Raw genomic sequence first — 21,793 nt, 5'->3', positions numbered from 1 at the left:
GAATTACTTCTTTAAGGTAAATTTCCAAGAGTGGGTTTCCCTCACGTGAATTTTTGTCTGTACTTATTAGCATGTGTTAATGAAGGATATTTATGTAATGTAAAGATTAATCTTTTCATATTTTCATCAAATACCTTTATTGTAATTTTAAACATCTTTTTCTTTGTGATTTTAAAAAATTTCCTAAAAACTTAGAAACATGTCAGAGAACTGAAGATACTGTTTCTGTAGTAGTTTTTATAGTTTGATAACTTAACTATAGAAATTACGTTTTATTCATTTGTTATTGGATGAAAGGTAAATTATTCCCCATGATTAGTTGAAAAGATCCTAAGGTGGTACCATCATGAGTAACCTATCTGCTTTATGTACTCAAGAAACAAAAGATTAAACTATCTTTCCCTTTTACATAGGGGAAAATCCCTATGTAATCCCCCTTCCCCCAACTTTTAATGTTATGCTATCTGTCATTTCATTTGAGGTTCTTTTGGTATTAACTGATAAAAAATGACAATACTATTAAGTAATGGTAATGCTGCCTATTCTAATAATTTCTTTACTTTTCCTGAAGTTAACCTTTGGTCAGATTTTTCATATTCAGTTTCAGGCATTTTTTTTTTTTTTTTAAGATTTTATTTATTTATTTGACAGAGAGACACAGCAAGAGAAGGAACACAAGCAGGGGGAGTGGGAGAGGGAGAAGCAGGCTTCCTGCTGAGCAGGGAGCCCGATGCGGGGCCCAATCCCAGGATCCTGGGATCATGACCTGAGCCGAAGGCAGATGCTTAACGACTGAGCCACCTAGGCGCCCCCGTTTCAGGCATTCTTGTTGGTTTATTAGAATATTTCCACTTACTTTGGTATATTGGTTTTTCTGCTTTTTTCCCAGGGTAAATACAGGTTGAGTTCTAGAGTTTGAAATATGAAAGAATTAAAGTTACAGGATAAAACAGGGCAGTTCTCCAGTTTGGATGTGTTATATATTCATAACTGCAGTGTGATTCCTGGATTGGTAGTTTTAGCTGTGTCTCTAAAGACCAGTATCTCATTTAATACTTTCTAATAAGGTGGAAATACTTAGAACCTCGTTTTTTTTTTTCAAGTAGTCATCAAGTCAACATTTATCTAAAACAGGCTGTCATAATTTACAGAAAATGGTATCTTAGTATTCAAAGAAATGCTGAGTTGGGAAGCAACTTTCTAGCTGATGCTTAGCTAGTCAGTATCTATAACTGACATAGTAATTGTGGCAGATCAAACAGTTAATTCTTTTGTTTATGCTGAGATGATATAGGAATTAACCATGTGGTAAACTTTTATGTATTTGATGTTTAAAGGCACATTCAAAGATCATGTGAATTTCAAATCCATAAAATAAAGGGATTGGGGAATGGGAGACTGGGAAAATCAAATATATGGATAAAGATGCTAAGCTTATTAAAGTGACATAAGATAGTGAAGAGTAGTTTTTATGGCATTTTGTATAAAAATAAATTCCTAATGTTTTTTTCCCATTTTGGAGGCATAGTTCTGAGCCTACATTTAAAGTTTATAATTTCATGGGGCACCTGGGTGGCTCAGTCGTTAAGCGTCTGCCTTCTGCTTGGGTCATGATCCCAGGGTCCTGGGATCGAGCCCCACATTGGGCTCCCTGCTCAGCAGGAAGCCTGCTTCTCCCTCTCCCACCCCCCTTGCTTGTGTTCCCTCTCTCGCTGTCTCTCTCTCTGTCAAATAAATAAAATCTTTTTTTTTTAATTTATAATTTCATAAACATGTATTTATTTTAAATAGTATATGTGATTTATTAAAGGTCATTATACACCCCTAAAACCCATCTTATTTTGATTGCAGATATTATAGAACAACCAGTACTGGTCCAAGGAAATAGTAACAGAAGATCTGTCAGCACCCTCAAACCTTGTGCTAAAGATGCATATATGCTTTTCCAGGTATTTCAGTTGATAAAAATAATTTTATTACAGAATATAGTTTTGTGTGAGTTTTTGATTTTGGAATTTTATGTCTGATTTAATTTCTCAAGTGTCAATTTTTTAAATTGTCAAATTTTAAAGGGTCAAAAGTAGTATTTCAAAAGTGTTCTAGAACATTAAAGAGCATCTATAGCTAAGGAACATGATAAAATGTTACATTTCATTTTAAGGAAATAAAATGAATTAAGCCCAGAACTAGAAAAAGAGGCATATTAGGGATGACTGGTAATATAAAATAATTTCTATGACATAAATATTTAACTAATAAGCCTTGGTCTACTTAATACAATTTGATATACAAATACCTGATTTTTATGTTACTTGTCATGAATATATCTTTTAAGTAAAATAAGATTTATCTGCACTGAAAATTTTACTGTTTTTTTTATTAAAGGGTTATTTTAAGTGGTTTTTCATTAAAAGACTATTAACCATTTATCTGTGCACCTAATGTATTGTCAATAGTTATATGATTCTTTAAAAGTTTACTTATACAATCAAAATAGTTTGTCAGAATTGAATTACCAGTGCTTAGTTTCTAAGGAGTAAAAACAACTATATAAGGAGAGATAACTTTTAAAAATTTTATGAATTTTGAAAAGCACATTTCATTCCAGCATGTGAATGTTTTATTTTTTATTTATTTTTTGACTTATTTTCCCAGGACCTTTGTCAATTGGTTAATGCTGATGCCCCTTACTGGCTAGTAGGCATGACAGAAATGACTCGAACATTTGGCCTTGAATTACTTGAGTCAGTCCTGAATGATTTTCCACAGGTCTTTTTACAAGTAAGCCATTTGTAGTATCTTGCAACAAAATTAATCAAAATGTTTTCACAGATATTTTTCAAGAAAGTAACATATATTCTCATGTTAGAGGATTGAAAGAATTACAGCTTTAGACTTTAGATGTGTGATAATTTAGTGTTATCTTACATTATTATAGTGCCCTAGCACTTTGAAATTTTAACATTAGAAGGAATCCCTGGAGACCGTCTAGTGAGGCGTTTCCCAACCTGTGGGTGTATGAGGGAATTTGGTATGTGAGCTATTTTTTATAATATTTAAAAACTGAAAAATTGTTACTGATTTTTACTTGCTTATATGTAGCTATGTGCTTTTGGATAATTCTAAAATATATAATTACTCTGGGTGCCTGGCTGGCTTAGTAGAGGAGCATGCGACTCTTGATCTTGGGGTCATGAGTTTGAGCCCCATGGTGGGTGTAGAGATTGAAGAGATAAAAATTTGAAAAAAATAAAATAATTATGCTTGTTTGTCATTGAGTTCTTTTTTAAAATCAGCTTATTGTGTTCTGTTCAAGCAATCTAAGTAGAACAAAATATTAAGTTAATTATTAAATCTTCCATGCATGAATGGAATTGTTATCTTGGCAAAGTAAAGTTAATGAATTATATAATGTATTTTATTTATCTGGTGTTCTTTCAGCTGCCTATTTTAAATGCTTTAGCTTTGTGTTTGAACTTGTATAATCTGTCTTCTTTCTTCTGTTCTTTGTTTTGAATTGCTAGTGTCCTACCAAAATCACAATTCCTAATAATAAACCACTTAATTCCAAATCATTAAATGTTCCTTTTTAAATTAGATTCTTTTTAAAACTTCTTGAAATATTGATGATCATTTTGATCTTACACTCTTAAAGAGCAACACTAATTTCATAATTGTTGTAAACTATAGAATAATAAACTAAACATATAATAAAGCTAAATTATTCGTACTGATTATTAATTTTATTTGCTAGTAAGACTGTGTTTTAAAAGTATTAAGTACAAACTAAGTTAATTCTTCTTCTTTTTTTTTTTATCTTTGCAAATAGCACCAAGAGTTTAGTTTCCTTCTCAAAGAAAGGGTATGTCCTCTTGTGATAAAACTCTTTTCTCCAAATATAAAATTCAGACAAGGTTCCAGCTCTTCATCTTCTCCAGCACCAGTTGAAAAACCGTATTTTCCTATCTGCATGCGTTTGCTGAGAGTAGTATCTGTTCTAATTAAGCAATTTTACAGCCTTTTGGTAAGTGCTAATTTTCATGTGTGTTTGTATGTGTAATTGCATGTAGTGTTCTTTTTAAATGATGATTTATTATAATGTATTCAAGCTTTTTCACTTCAGCACAATTTCTTTTAAAGTATTTATAGGTATTTTCCTAGTAACTCTATGGGTTTATTCTATCCTTTCTTAGATTTTCTTATGTTTTATATAGTATTTTTAATGTATGTCAGGGAGAGTCATGGCCTGTTATCTGAGGGCAGCATAGAATTTGTGGCTTGGGAATTCAGCCTATTAGCAAATTATCTATATCTCATTTGAAAGATCATTAAAATTATAGTATCTTCAATTTATGCTGCTTTCATTTGTACTATTTAATGTATCTTAACAGATTAAAGCAAAGAAGTTAAAAATTTGGTGAACTCTAGGATTAGAAATCAACTATTTTGACTTCTAGTCCAGTATTGTATTTATTTTGCATAAATTTATGAATGCAGAATATGTTGTGATATTCCTGATCATAGTATATCAATGTGATGTTTTTCAGAGAAAATGGTATATTTCTTTTTATGTTATGTGAAATTCATCTTTGTACAATTTTTTAGCTTATATCCTAATTTTAATTAACAGGAATAATTGGCTATTGATAATTATGGAATAGTAAACTATATAAACTTAAAATACTGTGAGCAGTCGACGTACTAAATATTAGAGGTAACCAACAACTTTACAAACTAATAGATAGTAGTTTATACTAAATTCCGTGGAGAGCTTTTTAAAATAAAGGGCTTTTTTTTTTTTATATTTACGATAAACATGTCATAGATTTTCTTTTCATATTCCAAATCCATTTATGAACAATATATTCAGAAATCTTTATAAGCACTGTAGTTATAATTATTTCTGGCCACAGGTTTATTTAATGTAGAAATACTTGTAGGAAATCAGATCACTTCAAACGAATTGCTATTTATTAGGGACACTGTTAAGTTATCAGAGTTGGGTGCCAAAGGTTTAAGAGTCTTTTGGTACACTCATAATTGGCTTGGACTTTTTTTGTTCCACCAAAATTAATAACATATAATTGAACATTTAGGTACATAGTTTGTGAATTTACTTTAGTTCACAGCTCCATCTTTCTCTGTAAGGATTAACTTTTAAAAATTATAGTGTTACTCCCAACATGTATGATATTTGATGTAATTTCCAATAATTATTATTAATTGAAAAAAAACAATACTTTTTTGTCTAATTATATACAATTGAGATGGAGGGAAATTCTGTGAGTCTTTACATTGATTAACTTTTGAAAGTTTTGAAAGGTCTCCTGGCACTTGCTGAAAATAAATGAAAAGTAGCTTAATTTCTCCAAAGATGGAGAACTTTTACCTGTCACCTGTTACATTTTCTGAATTATATTCATTTATAGTCTGTTTCAATCCACAAAGAAACTTTTTAAGAATGTAAACCAGAGTGACATCAGCAAAATGTTGGAATATGAAGCTGAGCCTCTCTGTCCCCCACGGAGACACCAAGTTAACAGTACATAGATTACCTCTGTGAGAACTTATCAGTTGAGAGGTTATAGCACTCCAGGCACATGTAAGGTGAAGCAGAGAGGTTCATTAGAGTAGGTAGGAAATCTCAGTGCACTTAGCTGCATACCTTCTCCCACTCCGTACACAGCACAGCATCGTGTGATCAGGAGCAAACTCCCAACCTACGGTTTCTCCTTCACATGGCAGAAAGGTGAAATGTGCATCCACCATTCTGACTTTTTAGGGGTATGCCCAACTGGTTTCTGTCTCCCTTGATTCTTGGAGCACTGACAGGAAAGGCAGCAGCACACTTGGGCCTGCTGAGAACAAAGGCAAGCCCTGCTGCTTGCTGCTGCCCAGAGAGGGTAGTACTGCTGACATACACCAGGGGGGAGCTCCTGAAAAGAAACAAGTAAATGTCTTCAGCTGGGAAGTTATACACACAAGCCCAGAGGAAACAAACACATTGACAGAAGAGGTTTGAGAGGATCCCAGGCTGATTGGTGAAGATCTTTCCCTGTACAAAGCCAGCCCATAAAGACTAAAAGAGTTGGCTTTTTTCAAATGCCCAAATTTCAACAACGACAAAAATAACAAGGCATACAGAGAAACAGGGAAACATGGCCCAATTCAAGGAACAAAATTAATCTCCAGAAACTAACCATAAAGAAATGGAGGTCAGTGAGTTACCTGACAAAAATTCAGAATAATCATAAAGGCGCTGAGTGAACTAAAAGAGAATACAGAAAACTAAATGAAATAAAGAAAGTGGTGTATGAACAAAATGAGAATATCAATAAAGAGATAGAAACTATAAAGGATAAAACAAAAATCTAAAGCAGAAGAATACAGAATTGAAAAATGCAGTAGCGGGGGTCAGCAGTAGACTAGACCAGTAGACTAGAAGAAAGAATCAGCAAACTTGAAGACAAGTCATTTGCAATTACCAGGTCAGGGGAGCAAAAAAAGAAAAAGAATGAAGAGCCTGTAAGGACTTACGGCATACCATCCAGCAGACCAAGATACACATGTCTAGTAAAAATGCACTGGGTTACATTCTCACACTCGTAACACCTCACACATCAGATGTATGGATTTTTTCCCCCATCAACCAATACTCTGACAGCCAGATATTCTACATTTCAGTTCAATTCTGACATTAACCAGAGTTAGCACAGACTCAGTCCCACAAGATTCCCCCCCTATTGCAGATGCCAATCGCAAGTAGTAGGTTGCCCACTTACCCACAAATTCTAACTTGGCTATATATGGGAAGTTCCCACAACCACCTCTTTGGGTTTGATAATTTACTAGAGAACCTAGGAAAACAGTTCGCTTACTATTGCCTATTTATTAGAAAAGATATTTTAAAGGATACTGTTGAATAGGCCGATGAAGAGATTCATAGAGCAAGGTCTAGAAAAGTCCCAAGAGCAGGAGCTTCTGTCCCCATGAAGTTGGGGTGTGCAACTCTCTTGGCATGTATATGTGTTCACCAACCTGGAAGCTCCCTAAACTCTGTACTTTTAGGATTTTTATGGTGTTTTCATCATGTAGGCATAATTGATTATTAACTCAGTTTCCACCACTTTCCCTTCTCCAGAGAATATGAGGAGTGGGGCTGAAAGTCTCAAGCTTCTAATTATGATTGTTTTTTCTGGTATCCAGCCCCTGTCCTGCAATCCATCAAGAGTTGCCTCATTAGAATGGAAGATGCTATTCACATAGGAAATTCCAAGAGACTTAGGAGCTGTGTGTCAGATGCTCCTATCACTCAGGAAATTATGAGGATTTTAGGAGCTCTGTGTCAGAAACCAGGAGCAGAGACCAATATATATATTTCTTATTACTTCACTATACATTATGGGAGTCTCAAGTGAGGAAAGAAAGGGGCAGAGAGCCTGTTTGAAGTAATGGCCAAAAACTTCCCAACTTTGAAGAAGGAAAGGGACATAAAAATTCATGAAGCTCAGAGAATTATAACTAGGATTAATCCGAAGGGACCTATACCAAGACACATTATAATTAAGCTGTTAATACTTACAGAGAATCTTAAAGTAGCCAAAGAAAAGCAACTTGTCATGTGTAAGGGAGCACTCATAAGACTGTCAGTAGATAGCTCAGGAGAAACCTTGCAGGCCAGAAAGAAAATGGGATGCTATATTCAAAGTACTGAAAGAAAAAAACCTGCCAATGAAGGAGAAATTAAGACTTTCCCAGATAAATTAACTACATTAAATTAAGATAAACAAACGTATAGGAAGAAAAGACATTCCTCCTTTTCCTTTCCATATCCACTAGTCAGTCATAGAGCACCAAGTCTTGTGTTCTCACAGTAACGCAGCATGCTTATACCTTCTTCATAACAAATACAGAGTTTACATTTTCTGTTTCCAAACCAAGAATTACCAACTTCTTTTTCATTTTTATAAAACTTGGTGCTGAGTTGTGCCTCTCAAAATTAACATTTTGAAGCCCTAACCCCTAACATGATAGTATTTGGGAATGGACTCTTTGGGAGATAATTAGGTTTAGATGAGGTCATGCAGGTAGGGCCATCATGATGGGCTTAGTGACCTTATAAGAAGAGACACTAGAGAGCTTGCTTGCTCTCTCTTTCTGCCACGTGAGAACACGGTGATAAGGCAGCTGTCTGCAAGCTAGGAGGAGAGCTCTCACGCAACCCCGATGATGCTGGTATCCTGATCTCAGACTTCTAGCCTCCAGAACTGTGCCAAACTATTTAAGCCACCCAGTCTGTGGTCTTTTGTTATGGTATCCCAACAGACTGAGAACTTGGTTTCTGTCCACCAGTTCTCTTATGTAGCAGTTCATCGGGTGACTTTTTCAGAGATACAGATACCTTATTCTTCAGTAATTTCAATTTTGGATGAAATTGCTGTTTTTGAGTGCATATATTTTGGACACTGTACAAAGTGCTTTACATATATTAATTCATTTAGACTTTACCACAGCTGAAAAAATGAGACTCAGGATATTTATGTAATTTGCCTGAGATTATACTTTCTAAGCCACAGAGCTGGGATATTAATGAATTCTTTTAGACCCCAAAACCCTCGCTCTTAATTCCAGTGCATTTTACTACTACTCTGTTTTCTTAGTTCTCATTTCTTTTCTCTCCAAGGCTGCTAGTGCTAAATTTTCAGTACTGTTCCTATACCATTCTCCGTATTTAGACCTTAATCTCCTTGACTTGCGGGGATAAAAGAGGGAGATAAATAACAGTATAGCCAGCTATAGGAAAGATTGAATGTTACTACCTAAAGGTAGAAAAATGCCTACTTCTGTGTACTTCACTCATAGGGGGTAATGACCAACTGGTAAAATTTCTCTTCCTAATAAGGCAGCTCTAGGACCGTGTTTATAAAGATGAATTCTTCAGATCTATATAAGATACTAGTTTCTCAGGGGCACCTGGGTGGCTCAGTCAGTTAAGTGTCTGCCTTTGGCTCAGGTCATGATCCCAGAGTCGTGGGATCGAGCCCCGCATCGGGCTCCCTGCTCAGCGGGGAGCCTGCTTCTCCCTTTCCCTCTGCCCATGCTTGTGTTCTCTTTCTTGCTCACTGTCTCTCTCAAATAAATAAATAAAATCTTTAAAAAAGAAAAAAGATATTAGTTCCTCATTGTTATACTTTGTGACATTGGAACTTAGCAGTATGGGAAAGTGCAGACATTCTGCAGTTTCTCCAAAGGCAGAAGCTAAAGGTATGGTACTTGTGGGGTAAGATAGGTAATTATGGAATGCTTCTCTCTCATTTCTTTGTGTTTTCTTTATTTAAACATAGCTAATGATACATCTCCTAGGAGACATACTGGAGTAATAATTCTTACACTTTTTAGTCTTTGGATCCTTTTATGCTTGTAATAAAATATTGAGCTTTTGTCTATGTGGATTATTTCTGTCATTTATTATATTAAAGATTAAGTCTGAGATCATATTAAACCCATTCATGTTAACATAAAAACTTAATATTTTTCCAGTGGGAAAACAAAGATTTTATATATATATATAATATGTATATATATATATATATTTTAATGATTTCCTCATCTTTTTATTTAGTTTTTAAAGAAGATTTATCTACTTATTAGAGAGAGAGCATGCAAGCTGGAGGAGGGGCAGAGGGAGAAATAGAATCTCAAGTAGACTCCATACTGAGCATGGATGTGGAGCCTGACATGGGGCTCGGTCTCACAACCCAGAAATCATGATCTGAGCCAAAACCAAGAGTTGGATGCTTAACTGACTGAGGCACCCAGGCACCCCAGAGATTTCATGTTTTTTGCTTCAATGTCTGGCTTAGTAGAAGATTAGCTGGATTTTCGTATCTTCTGTTTTCATCTTGTTGTGATATGTTGTTTTGGTTGAAACATATGAAGAAAATCTGGCTTCTCAAAGTTACGTAGTTGGAAAAGGCAGAATTATCTTCATGGATATTAATATTATCTTAATAGTGGATATTCTTCTTTGATACTGCACCAAACTGGACTAGTGACAGTTTAATGGTGTAGGATCTGAAACCTTAGTAATGACGTTTTCATACTCTAGTACATTAAAATTCATTGATTCATCTTGTGCTCTGATTCTATCTTTTATCCATACATGGTTTTGTAATATCATGTATTTTAGTTGTGCAGATATTCCAAATGTTAACACTTTATACAATACTAAAAATGACATATGTTAATCACTAACTATGTATCAGATAAATCTCCTGTTATTAAGAAATTGTCAAGGTCGGGACGCCTGGGTGGCTCAGTCGGTTAAGCGGCTGCCTTCAGCTCAGGTCACGATCCCAGCATCCTGGGATCGAGTCCCGCATCGGGCTCCTTGCTCAGCAGGGAGCCTGCTTCTCCCTCTGCCTGCAGCTCCCCCTGCCTGTACTCTCGCTCACTCTCTCTCGCCCACGCTCTCTAACAAATAAATAAATAAAATCTTTAAAAAAAAAAAAAAGAAATTGTCAAGGTCACAGTGGTAGATACAATAATACTGATTTTTGTTTGAAAGCTTGAATCTAATCTTTGGCAACAAAAACTGTCATTTGTTTCCCTTAAAGAATGACAAGCTTACTTTGTTCATTTTTGACAAAGTGTCTGCAATATACACAAATCTAAATAGTTGTAGTTTACCATTTGCTCTTTTAGTTAAAATGGTGTTCGATAGGGGATAGAAGTGACTAGATCAATTCCGAACTGTGCTTTTCCTCCAGACAACCATTGTACTTTGATACATAGCAAAAGCGCTTCATATGTATTCTCATTTTGTCACACAGAAAATTAAAAAGACATGCACTTATAGGTCAGACTTAAGAAAATCAGTAATTTAATTATATTTTTTATTTATGCTATTTTTTTTCATTATGGTTCTTTAGTGAAATAGACCTTTTTTAAAAAAAAATGTGTGTGGTAGTGAAGAATGCAATGACAGTAGTGTAGTCTGGTGTTAGTGCCTTGATTCTTGATAAAGCTGTTTTACCCACCATGCTTTTGTACCTTCAGTACAAATGTCAATGCACTGAAAATGGCAAGTAATATATTACTATAAAAATAATTGTGACCTCACTTTGACCCCACTTTCGGGAATCATTGAACTAGAGAATCTGTTCTCCCCCAGTATTCACCAGCTTATCTCATTCTATCAAGTAGCTCAGGGGTGTAGATAGCTAATATTCAAAGGTTAGTTCTGTTAATATATCTAGAATGACTAGAGGAAACTGGAATGCCCCAGTCATTCAGAGTTATAAGATAGCTAGTATACTATATTCTTTCTCTTTTCTATCATCTGAGCTAGGTGCTCCTCTGTCCTCTGAATCATTAGGCTTTGTTCCCAGATATCTTTTTAAGGAAGATATGTTTAAGGAATTTATGAAGCTTAATTATAAGTGGCCAGCGTATCTCTCTTCTGCCTTTGACTAGCTGCTTTTAAAAAGGAATGAATGGGGCTAAATTGACTTATCCATCCTAATGTTCTACTTCTTCACATACATGTCTTAGGACATACAAAGGATCTTAGTGCTAACAAATCCATTAACTATAAGGTTGTTACCTCTTACCAGGCCTTGAGAAATAGACTCCTGCATTTAAATATTCTATCAGGCTTTCTTGTGTCCTAAGCCAACAGTTATCTTATGTACATAATCTATCAGAAATCCATGTAGTACTGTGATTAGAATTTCTACCAGGATGACTTTGATTAATCTTAAGCATCAGTTGTCTCTTGACTACTATGCATTACCAAAAGACTACGAATTCAGAGACATTCATCACTCTTCATGCTTACGGTGGAGTTCATGAAGTATCTTCATGCCACAAGGAATTGGACTTAGGCCATAGATACCAATCTTAATACCTGTTTCCCTATGAGTTCAACCTCTTGGGGAAAAGGCTTAACAGATTCACAGCAGGCGCCCTCCATTGATGCTGTTGAGAACAATGCAGTGACCTCAACACGACTTCTGTGATCAGACTTTCACACTTGGCAAGGAGGGAGAGAGGGAGAACAGAGTTCCAGACCTCAGGAGAGAGGCTCTCCTTTACCCAAATCGCAAGATTTTAGTGGCTACAGTATAAATTTATTGTTTAATATGTGCTGTAGTCTGCCTTCCACAGGAGAGAAAATGATACACTTTTCAAGGCAAGTTTTATAGCAGTGTTTCCTTTGGCTGTGATATAATGATGTTTCTGAGAGCCTTTGTTTTCTGGCCTCAAAACCTAGCTGATAAGCCTTCAGTTCTACCACATTTATATTTCACTTTCACTCTAAAGTAGGTAGTGTACATTTGGAGGACCCACTAATGTTAAAACTCTGTAGTAGATACAATTTGCATAGTGAGTCACCAGCATGATTCTTTTTCAGTTCGTTACTAAAAGGATCATTTGTTTAGAAAAAATAATGTGCTCTGCATTTGCATGGCATTTTATCATGTTTAGGGGATGTTTTTAAAGATTTTTTTTTTTTTATTTGACAGAGAGAGAGCGAACAGGGGGAGCAGGAGAGGGAGAAGCAGGCTCCCCACTGAGCAGGGAGCCCGATAGGGGCTTGATCCTGGGATCATGACCTGAGCCGAAGGCAGACGCTTAACAACTGAGCCACCCAGGCGCCCCTCATTTATTAGACATTTAATACATAATGTTGAGAATGTGCTTCAAACATTTTTATTTACAAAGAGCGTGCAGAGAAGATGGTTTATATTAATAATGGTAATGATAGCTAATACTTATAAAGCAAAACTATGTACCAGGCCTTATTCTAAGTAGTTTATGTATTTATACCTGTCAAGTGCTACAGATTCCTTTTTGTTTTCCTACTAGAAAATATATATTAAACGTACTTAGGCTTATTGCCTCTTTGTTTAAGCAGCAAAAGAACATATGGAAAAACTTGTGGTATTATTGAAGAGAAGAACATACATCCTATCAGCTGTTTACATGATACATGCTACCTGCCAGGAATGAGGATGGTGTGATGGTGCATAGTGCTTTCTAAAGAATAAGGGTAATAGATTAACCATGTTAGCAGATCTGTAGTGTGTGTTTGTAGGGACGTAGAGAGAGACTGATTATTTTTACTGTTAGCTTTCCCCATATAACTGCTTTACCCTTCTTTTTCTCTACTCCCCATTAAATGAATTTTAATTTATTTAAAATTGGGAGATTTTATTGGTTTGTCCATAACACTAAGAACAAAGAATGTAATTTATAAATTCTGATCTTAGATTTAAAGAAATACTATTAAAAATTTTTTTTTTTAGGTAACTGAATGTGAGATATTTCTGTCACTTCTGGTGAAATTTCTGGATGCAGATAAACCACAGTGGTTACGAGCTGTTGCAGTAGAATCAATACACAGACTGTGTGTGCAGCCTCAGCTCTTAAGGTAAAACCACAGTAATATTTTGTTAAATAGATAGGTTAATGTTTGCTAGTAGGAAGAGTTTAAATATTTATTCCCAAATATTAGTGATTTCTAAACAAAGAAAATTGTATATACTATGTATATGGAGCAGTAGTGGTGTGAGTGTGGTAGCAACTGAGAGGTGGGCAAAAAAATATGGGTAGTAATTGCCATCAATCCAAATTTATTGGTTAATGTAGCCAAGATGATTTTTTTTATAACATTGACCTCAGTCTGAACCTTTATACTAACTTAGTAAAATCACTCAGGTGTGATGAAGTTTTAAGTATAGACTGATACATCAATATTAATTGCTGTTTTTCTCAGAAACATTTAAAATTATTTTACAGGTCATTTTGTCAGTCCTATGATATGAAACAGCATTCTACCAAGGTTTTTCGTGACATTGTGAATGCCCTGGGATCTTTTATACAGTCGTTGTTTCTTGTCCCTCCTACCGGAAATCCTGCTACAACAAACCAAGCTGGTAAAGGCTAATTCATATTCTGTTTTTTAATATTCTGCCATGATTTACTGTATTCACTATTCTGAGAGGATATTTTATAGAAATTTTGTGACTGGAGAAATTTGGATTACCTAAATGTATTGGTAGTAAAGACTTACACTTAAAGAATATTCAGTCTCATTGAGGCAGCTATGTTGAGTTCTTTCCAGAATATGTTTCCTTCTCTGGTATACTTTCAGTTTCTCTAATCACATAAGAATAAGAGTTTAGATGCTTATATTCATTTTAGAAGGATCTTCATTTTGGGGCACCTGGGTGGCTCAGTCAGCTAAGTGTCTGCCTTTGGCTCAGGTCATGATCCCAGAGAGCCTGCTTCTCCCTCTCCCTTTGCCCCTCCCCTTGCTTGTGCTCTCTCTGTCTCTCTCTCAAATAAATAAATAAAATCTTAAAAAAAAAAAAAAGGATCTTCGTTTTGTGCCTCTCTCAAAAGAATCTGGTTCACCACCTTAGGAGGTCTATTAGTCTCTCTTTTAACAAAATAGGTAAACTTGATTTAAGCTTGTTTGGAAATCAACATATGGCTTCTTATTTCTCTTTGCCTTTTTTATATTTATCTTCTACTTTTTACTGTCTGATTAATGATTTCTTAATTCTTAATTTTCACTTCTGATAAAAAATGGTCTAACAAAAGGTGTATTATAAAGTTTTTGTCAGTAGTTTTACTTATTAGTACCTTTTTTATAAAAAAGGAAGTGGTGTTCTGGGGAAATAGAGTCTCTAATAGCCAAAACAGGATTGGTAAACTTCATTTATTCGTGCAGTATCCATTCTTATAGAACAAATTTTTTTAAAAAATATTTTATTTATTTATTTGACAGACACACAGTGAGAGAGGGAACACAAGCAGGGGGAGAGGGAGAAGCAGGCTTCCTGCCGAGTAGGGAGCCCGATGCGGGGCTCGATCCCAGGACCCTGGGATCATGACCTGAGCCGAAGGCAGACGCTTAACGCCTGAGCCACCCAGGCGCCCCTAGAACAAATTTTTTTAATTTGAACAGATGTTTGTGTATTATGGATTTGTAATTAACTAGTAAATTGGTATCTTTGCTTTCTTCCCCTTATCTAATAGGAAACAATAACTCAGGTGGCCCTGTCTCAGCACCAGCTAACTCAGGAATGTTGGGGATTGGTGGAGGTGTTACTTTGCTACCAGCATTTGAATATAGAGGAACTTGGATACCTATTCTAACTATAACAGTACAAGGCAGTGCAAAAGCCACCTAGTAAGTAGTAGTAGCTTTATTTTGTAATGAATGATGCCATTGGGATTATTTTATCCTAAAATGTTTCTGCATTATATTTTGAATTTTAAACCTAGTAATTCTAATGCAATTTAGAACTAATTTTCTCTTGTCACATGTTGGAATTTTACATAGGATGGGATTTTGTTGTTTTCTTTTGTACTATTTACTGATGTGTTAGTGTTAACAGTATTGTGAAACAAAATGTGATTTCTTTACCTGAGGACCTATTTAGCTGTTTTATATGGCTTTTTGATTTAAGTATATGACTTTGGACTTAGGTCTTCTAATACTAACTGAGTCACCAGCAGCAAATTAGTTAACTTTTTTAAAAATCTCAGTTTCTTTACCTATAAAATGAGAGTAGTGATATATCTACCTTTCAGGATTCTATAGGTGAGAAAAGTTATTTTAACTGTGTAGCTAATTACCTTTTTAGAGTTTAACACACAGTACTTTTAGTTTAATTAACTTAAAGTGTTTAATGGATTCCATATGTGTTATTTTTATTGTCATTAGTCATTTCAGTTTAACAAATACATATTTGGCAGTGTATTGTTGATTTTTCTTAAGTCGGAGTGAACTACAGTGCTACAGAGATAAAGCAATCAATCCTACAGAGATTTAACACTACTGTAGTTACTGTTAAACAGTCAACTAATACATTTTGAATGCTTGGCATGTATAATTGAAACAGTATTCCGATGACAAGTAATCAGAACTCAAAGTGTGAAGCAGAGTGTCTGACTAGTTGTTTGTTGTTTGTTTGTTTAAATTTGAATATAGTTGACACACATTACCTAAGTATACATATTGTATACTTATGTGTACAATAGTATACAATAGTGATTTGACAAGTTTATATATTATGTTGTGTTCACCACAAGTATAGCTGCCATCTGTCCTCTTATATTACTGTTACAATACCATTGACTATATTCCTTATGCTGTGCCCTTTATTCCCATCACTTACTCATTCCATAACTGGAGGCCTATGTCTCCCACTCCCCTGCACCCATGTGCCCAGCCCCCACTCTGACTAGTTTAAATGATAAATTTATATGGTATGTCAGTCTACATAGTATAATCATAGTATTTTGCTGTTCAGCTTTATTTTGCCTGTAATTATGAAAGTATAGAATCATAGAGGACTGAAATATTTAACTAAAATTCATTGTTATTCTTAGTCATTTAAAAGATATTAAAGTTACATAGTTTCATATAAGCTTTTATTTGCTACAAAGGCTAGTGCTCTAGTATACTAGACTATCAGATTTAAAAGAAATCAGATTTCTAGCACTGAAGGAGACAATAATCTCATGCATTTCCCCACCTCATTTTATAAATTGAAAAAACCCCAGCATGAAACTAGTTGCCCTCATTGAGCTTACATTTTAGTGAGTGAGATAGTCAGTAAAGGTTCAAATAAACATATAATATCACCTTGGGTAGTGGTTAATTCTTTGAAGAAAAAACAAATTAAGGGGATAGAGAGTGACAGAAGTGATCTCTGAGGAAACAAGTTTGAGCAAAATAACATAATTAAAGGGAGAGAGTGAAGATGTGTGCTTGAAGAAGAAAAATTAAAACAAATGAATGACAAGAGAGTAAATACTTGGCAAAGTTATATGAATTACTTTTTTATTAATGGAAGTCTGAAACCAATTGTTTATTGATAATTTAGTCCTTACAAATTAAGCGAGTTGGATTTTAACTAGTTCTGCTACTAAATACTATGATTTTGAGTACAGCACATTATTTCACTTGAAGGCAAACTTAGGACTAAATCTCTAAAGGAACATATAAATAGTGGGGTTTTTTTAGTGCTATAAACACTGAGATTACTCACCTCTGAAATCAAAAATAGCCAGAAAATATTGGGTTTTCTTTTGCACATGGATTAGTAGGTTTCCATTGAAGCCTCCCTGTTGAATTGGCATCTTTTATTCATTCATTTGCTGTGAGATTCAGTATAAAGTTATTTTCACTATTTCCTTTGAAGGCATACATGTAAATCTTGATTGTGTATTTTGTTCTTTTATTGACTTTTTAAGTATATAATCATTTGAAAACTTAAGTAATGTAACACAGAAGTAGTTTTGACCTAAGTATTGTTGACATATTCTTTTTGATTGATTACACTATGGCTCCTTTCAAAGTTGGGCTTGCGACAGTTTTGCAACTTTACCTTAAATTTAAAAATACTTAAATAAATGGGTTACATTTATCTAAAACTGGTATTTATGTACTAGTTCTAATAAAATACCACTGAGGTATTGAGGTAAGAAAGTGTGGGCTTTGTTTTAGGTTGTGGTATAAATAAAAATAAGCATAAATCACCTTTTTCTCTTACCTATTCTAGCACTTAAGGTCTTTACCATAGAATTTGGGGATTAGAGTTTGGAATATTTAGGATTACTTTCTTTGTTTTAGATGCATTTTCTCAGTAGATCATTTGTTCTTTGAGAATAGAGATTTATCTGAAAAAATGCTTAGCACTCATAGGCTTAATGTGTGGCTCTGAAAGGCTCATTGACTTGGCAACGATTAAACCCATAAACTTTACCTCCTTGTTTGAGCTTAGATCTCTTTTGATCAGTAATATAACTATATCTTTATTGATTACCTAAATTTTAAAATCCTCGGAGCTGGCACATACTAGGGGTTAAATTGATAGGCTTTAGAGTCAGACTTGGCACATACTAGGGGTTAAATTGATAGGCTTTAGAGTCAACTAAGAACTGTTGATGGATAACTGTGTCACCTTAGTCCTTAGTTTCATCATCTGTATCTTTTAGGGGTTTGTGAGGAGTTAAACAAGATAATATACATCAAAAAATCCCTTAGAGTCCCAGGCCAAGAGTTATTACACAACAAATGGTAGCTATTTATAGGTGTTGTTACTGTTTATTCTGAGTTTTGCATTTCTTTACAAATTACCTACTTCCAGTCTTGATTATGATTCAGCAACTTTTAGAATTTGAGGTTGGAAATCTCTTTTATTAACTTACTGTAATCTTTAGTGATTTCAATTTTGTTTTTGAGATGTAATCCACATACCATAAAATTCAGCCTTTCACAGTATACATTTTATGGTTTTACTGTATTCAAAAGCTGTCTAACAATAATCACCTTTAACTCCAGGACTTTTTCATCAAGCCAGAAAGAAACCCATACTCATTATCAGTCATTCCCCAGTCTCCCTTTCCCATCCCCCTAGCAATCACTAACCTATTTTGCATTTCTACTGATGTGCTTATTCTGGATATTTCATATAAATGTAATCATTCAATAAATACTCTTTTTCAGGCTTCTTTCAGCATGTTTTGAAGGTTCATCTGTGTTGTAGGATGTATCAGTACTTCATTTCTTTTTATGGCTGAATAATACTCTAATTTATGGATGTACTGTATTTTGTTTCTCCATCAATTGATGGGTATTTGGATTGCTTCCACTTTTTGGCTTTTAGAGATAACGCTGCTATGAGCATTTGTGTACAACTTTTTGCTTAGACATATGTTTTCATTTCTCATGGATACATACCTAGGAGTAGAATTGCTGAGTCATGTATTATTCTATGTTTAACTTTTTGAAGAACTGCCAAACTATTTTCCCAACTGACTGTACCATTTTATATTCCTACCAACAGTGTTTGGGGGTTCAAATTTCTCCACATCCTCAACAGTACTTTTACTGTCTTTTGATTATTGTTATAGTCTTTTGATTATAGCCATCCTAGTGGACATTAAATGTTATCTTACCATATTTCAGTTTGCATTTCTGTAAATACTAATGGCATTGAGTATCTCATTCACATGCTTATTGGCCATTTATATATCATCTCGGGAGAAATGTCTTTTCAGATCCTTTGCTCCTTTTTAATTGGGTTGTCTTTTTATTATTTAGTTGTAAGTGTTCTTATATATTCTGGATCTTTAGTCCCTTATCAGATACATGATTTGCAAAAATTTTCTATTCTGTGGGTTGTCTTTCATTTTCTTAATAGTGGCCTTTGAAGCACAAGAGTTTTTAATATTGACTAATTCAGTTTTATCTATTTTTTCCTTTGTTGCTTGTGCTTTTGGTATCCTGTCTAACAGATCATTACCTAATGTGAGGTCATGAAGATTTTTGCCTGTGTGTTCTAAGAGTTTTTAGTTTTAGCTCTTATATTTAGGTCATTGGTTAATTTTGAATTAATTTTTGTATATGGTACAAGGTAAAGATCCACCATCATTCATTTATATGTGAATATGCAGTTTTTCCAGTACCACCAGTTTTTTTTTTTTTCCATTGAATTATCTTGATGGATTTCAATTTTAAGGAATTTAAAACCATAATTCCTTATTTGCCATGATTTAAGACAAAAGATTTGTTATCTTTCTTTTTGAAAGCTTTGTTCTAACTATGGGGTAGAAACTGCTCTAAAATTCAACTTTGACATATTAATGCTCTGAGTATTATTCTTACCCTGTTGGCAGGTTGTGTCTGAGGTGATAGCTAAGCTAGATATCTCACAGTAATACTTTCTCAGTGTGAAAATATCTTCCTGTTTATAGGATTGATTTGATTTTATAGTACCTTATTTTGAAAGCACCCAAGTCAGAGTTTGAGAAGTTTTATAATCTATTTAGTCTTACTCTATTTTATATGTAGTCTTTATTTCTCTAATACCAACAATTAAAATACTGGCACATTTAGGGGGAGAGGCAAAAAGTAAATTGTTAAAATAATTAGTTATGGCAGTGGTCAGGTCTTAATTTTTCTAATCAGTTTCTTAGAATACTGAGAAAGGATCCCTTCTCCAAATGAAACAAACTCAGTAATGTCCGTTGACTTTTCCTATTCTGTTGCTCTTCATTTCTCTGAACTACAAATACTTTTATATATTTTCATTATCGTGGCTTTTAATTAGTGTTTTTTCTTAATTTCAGCCTAGAGATGTTGGACAAAGTTGAGCCCCCAACTATACCAGAAGGTTATGCTATGTCTGTGGCATTCCATTGTTTGCTTGACCTAGTACGTGGAATCACTAGTATGATTGAAGGAGAGTTAGGAGAGGTTGAAACAGAATGTCAGACTACCACTGAAGCAGCTTCTTCACCAACACAGTCATCAGAACAGCAAGAATTACAGTCAACATCAGACCAAATGGATAAGGAAATAGGTATATTGATGTCTGTATTTTTAATTTTTATTTTGAAATAATTTGAAATTTACAGAAAATTTGCAGAAATACTCAAGTTCCCATATATCCTTCACCCTGATTTCCCAGTTGTTAACACTATCCTATTTGTGTTATCATTCTATTTATATATGTCACTATACTTTTCTCCTGAACTATTTGAGAATAAGTTGCAAACATAATGCTCCACTACCCCTTAATACTTTAGTGTTTTCTGAAAAATACAGTTTCCTAACATAACTACAGTACAATCCCATCATAAATTTAGCATCAACCCAGTATTATCTTATCCCAGACCTCATTCAAATTTTGCCGGTTGACCCAATAATGTCTTTTATGTTGGATCACATGTTGAATTTAGTTCTATGTTGCTATACTATCCTTTAATCTAGAACACTTCCTTAGTTTTTTCTTGTCTTACATGACCTTGACATTTTTGAAGAGTATAGGCTAGTCAGTTTAGGTTTGTCTTTTGTTTCCTTATAATTAGATTCAATTTACTCATTTTTGCTAGGGCTACCATAAAAATATTGCTGTGTTAAACATAGTCTATCAACATAGCAGGAGCATACAATTATCAGGATGTCTCATTATTGGTAATGTTAACTTTTGTCATTTGGTTAATACGGTGTCTGGCTGGTTTCTTCAGTGTAAGATTAATTATGAACTTTTTGTGGAGAAATACTTTGAGATCTCTACTATAAAAGAGAGCTTTCCCTTCTCTCCCATTTATTTTTTTTAATTTCTCATTTATATTAGTATGGATTCTTGGATTTCTATTTTATTTGAAAGGTTACAATATGATTATCGTTATTTGGTTTAATTCTCAGATTGTTCCTGATATGGCCAGTGGGACCCCTTTCAAACTGGCCACTGTGTCCTTTTATCATTTTCTGAGCACTACTCACTATCTGACACAACACAGTGTTCCAAGCTCATCTTGGATCTTTCTTGCCAAGCCCAGGAATCAGTTATTTTTCTAAGGAGCCCTCACTCCTTTTAGTTTAGTATTTAGAAACTAGCACATGGGCACTTGTGTGCTTCTTACTACTTGAAAAGGAAATACACACACACACACACACCTCTTTACATTTTAAAAATGTTTGTCTAAAAATGTCTAAATGAGATTTCTCCAGTTCTGGTTTAATACCACAAGGCTTATTTTTAACTTTGCATGTTTTCAACTACCTTCTCCGAAAGTGAGAAACTTGGTCCCAGTTTATTCAGTGGATTTACTCATTTGCTCGATTCCCAGTGTATAGAAATCAATCTCCTGGCTGAACAGCTTGTTACACTGCCAAGTTTGGCTCAATGAAGGGGAAGGGAATAGGAACCGGTATTACACACACACACACACACGAAGGGGAACGGAATAGGAACCGGTATTA

General features: G+C 34.4%; 1 protein-coding gene across 7 annotated transcripts in view; it reads left to right on the top strand.

Moving 5' to 3' along the window:
• Window positions 1–21,793, top strand: part of MON2 (MON2 homolog, regulator of endosome-to-Golgi trafficking) — a 102,185-nt gene that overhangs the window by 27,824 nt on the left and 52,568 nt on the right. For all 7 annotated transcript variants that reach the window (XM_032420219.1, XM_032420218.1, XM_032420216.1 and 4 more), the window contains 7 exons: window positions 1,852–1,949; window positions 2,656–2,781; window positions 3,830–4,024; window positions 13,311–13,435; window positions 13,804–13,940; window positions 15,049–15,202; window positions 20,155–20,387. In XM_032420219.1, the coding sequence (XP_032276110.1) occupies window positions 1,852–1,949; window positions 2,656–2,781; window positions 3,830–4,024; window positions 13,311–13,435; window positions 13,804–13,940; window positions 15,049–15,202; window positions 20,155–20,387 (1,068 nt within the window). The remainder of the gene's footprint in view (window positions 1–1,851; window positions 1,950–2,655; window positions 2,782–3,829; window positions 4,025–13,310; window positions 13,436–13,803; window positions 13,941–15,048; window positions 15,203–20,154; window positions 20,388–21,793) is intronic.

The sequence above is a fragment of the Phoca vitulina genome, unplaced genomic scaffold (genome assembly GCF_004348235.1).
Source record: "Phoca vitulina isolate PV1807 unplaced genomic scaffold, GSC_HSeal_1.0 scaffold23, whole genome shotgun sequence".
NCBI classification, from domain to species: domain Eukaryota; kingdom Metazoa; phylum Chordata; class Mammalia; order Carnivora; family Phocidae; genus Phoca; species Phoca vitulina.
Note: the sequence above shows the minus strand (reverse complement) of the source record. Positions and strands in the feature narration are given on the sequence as shown.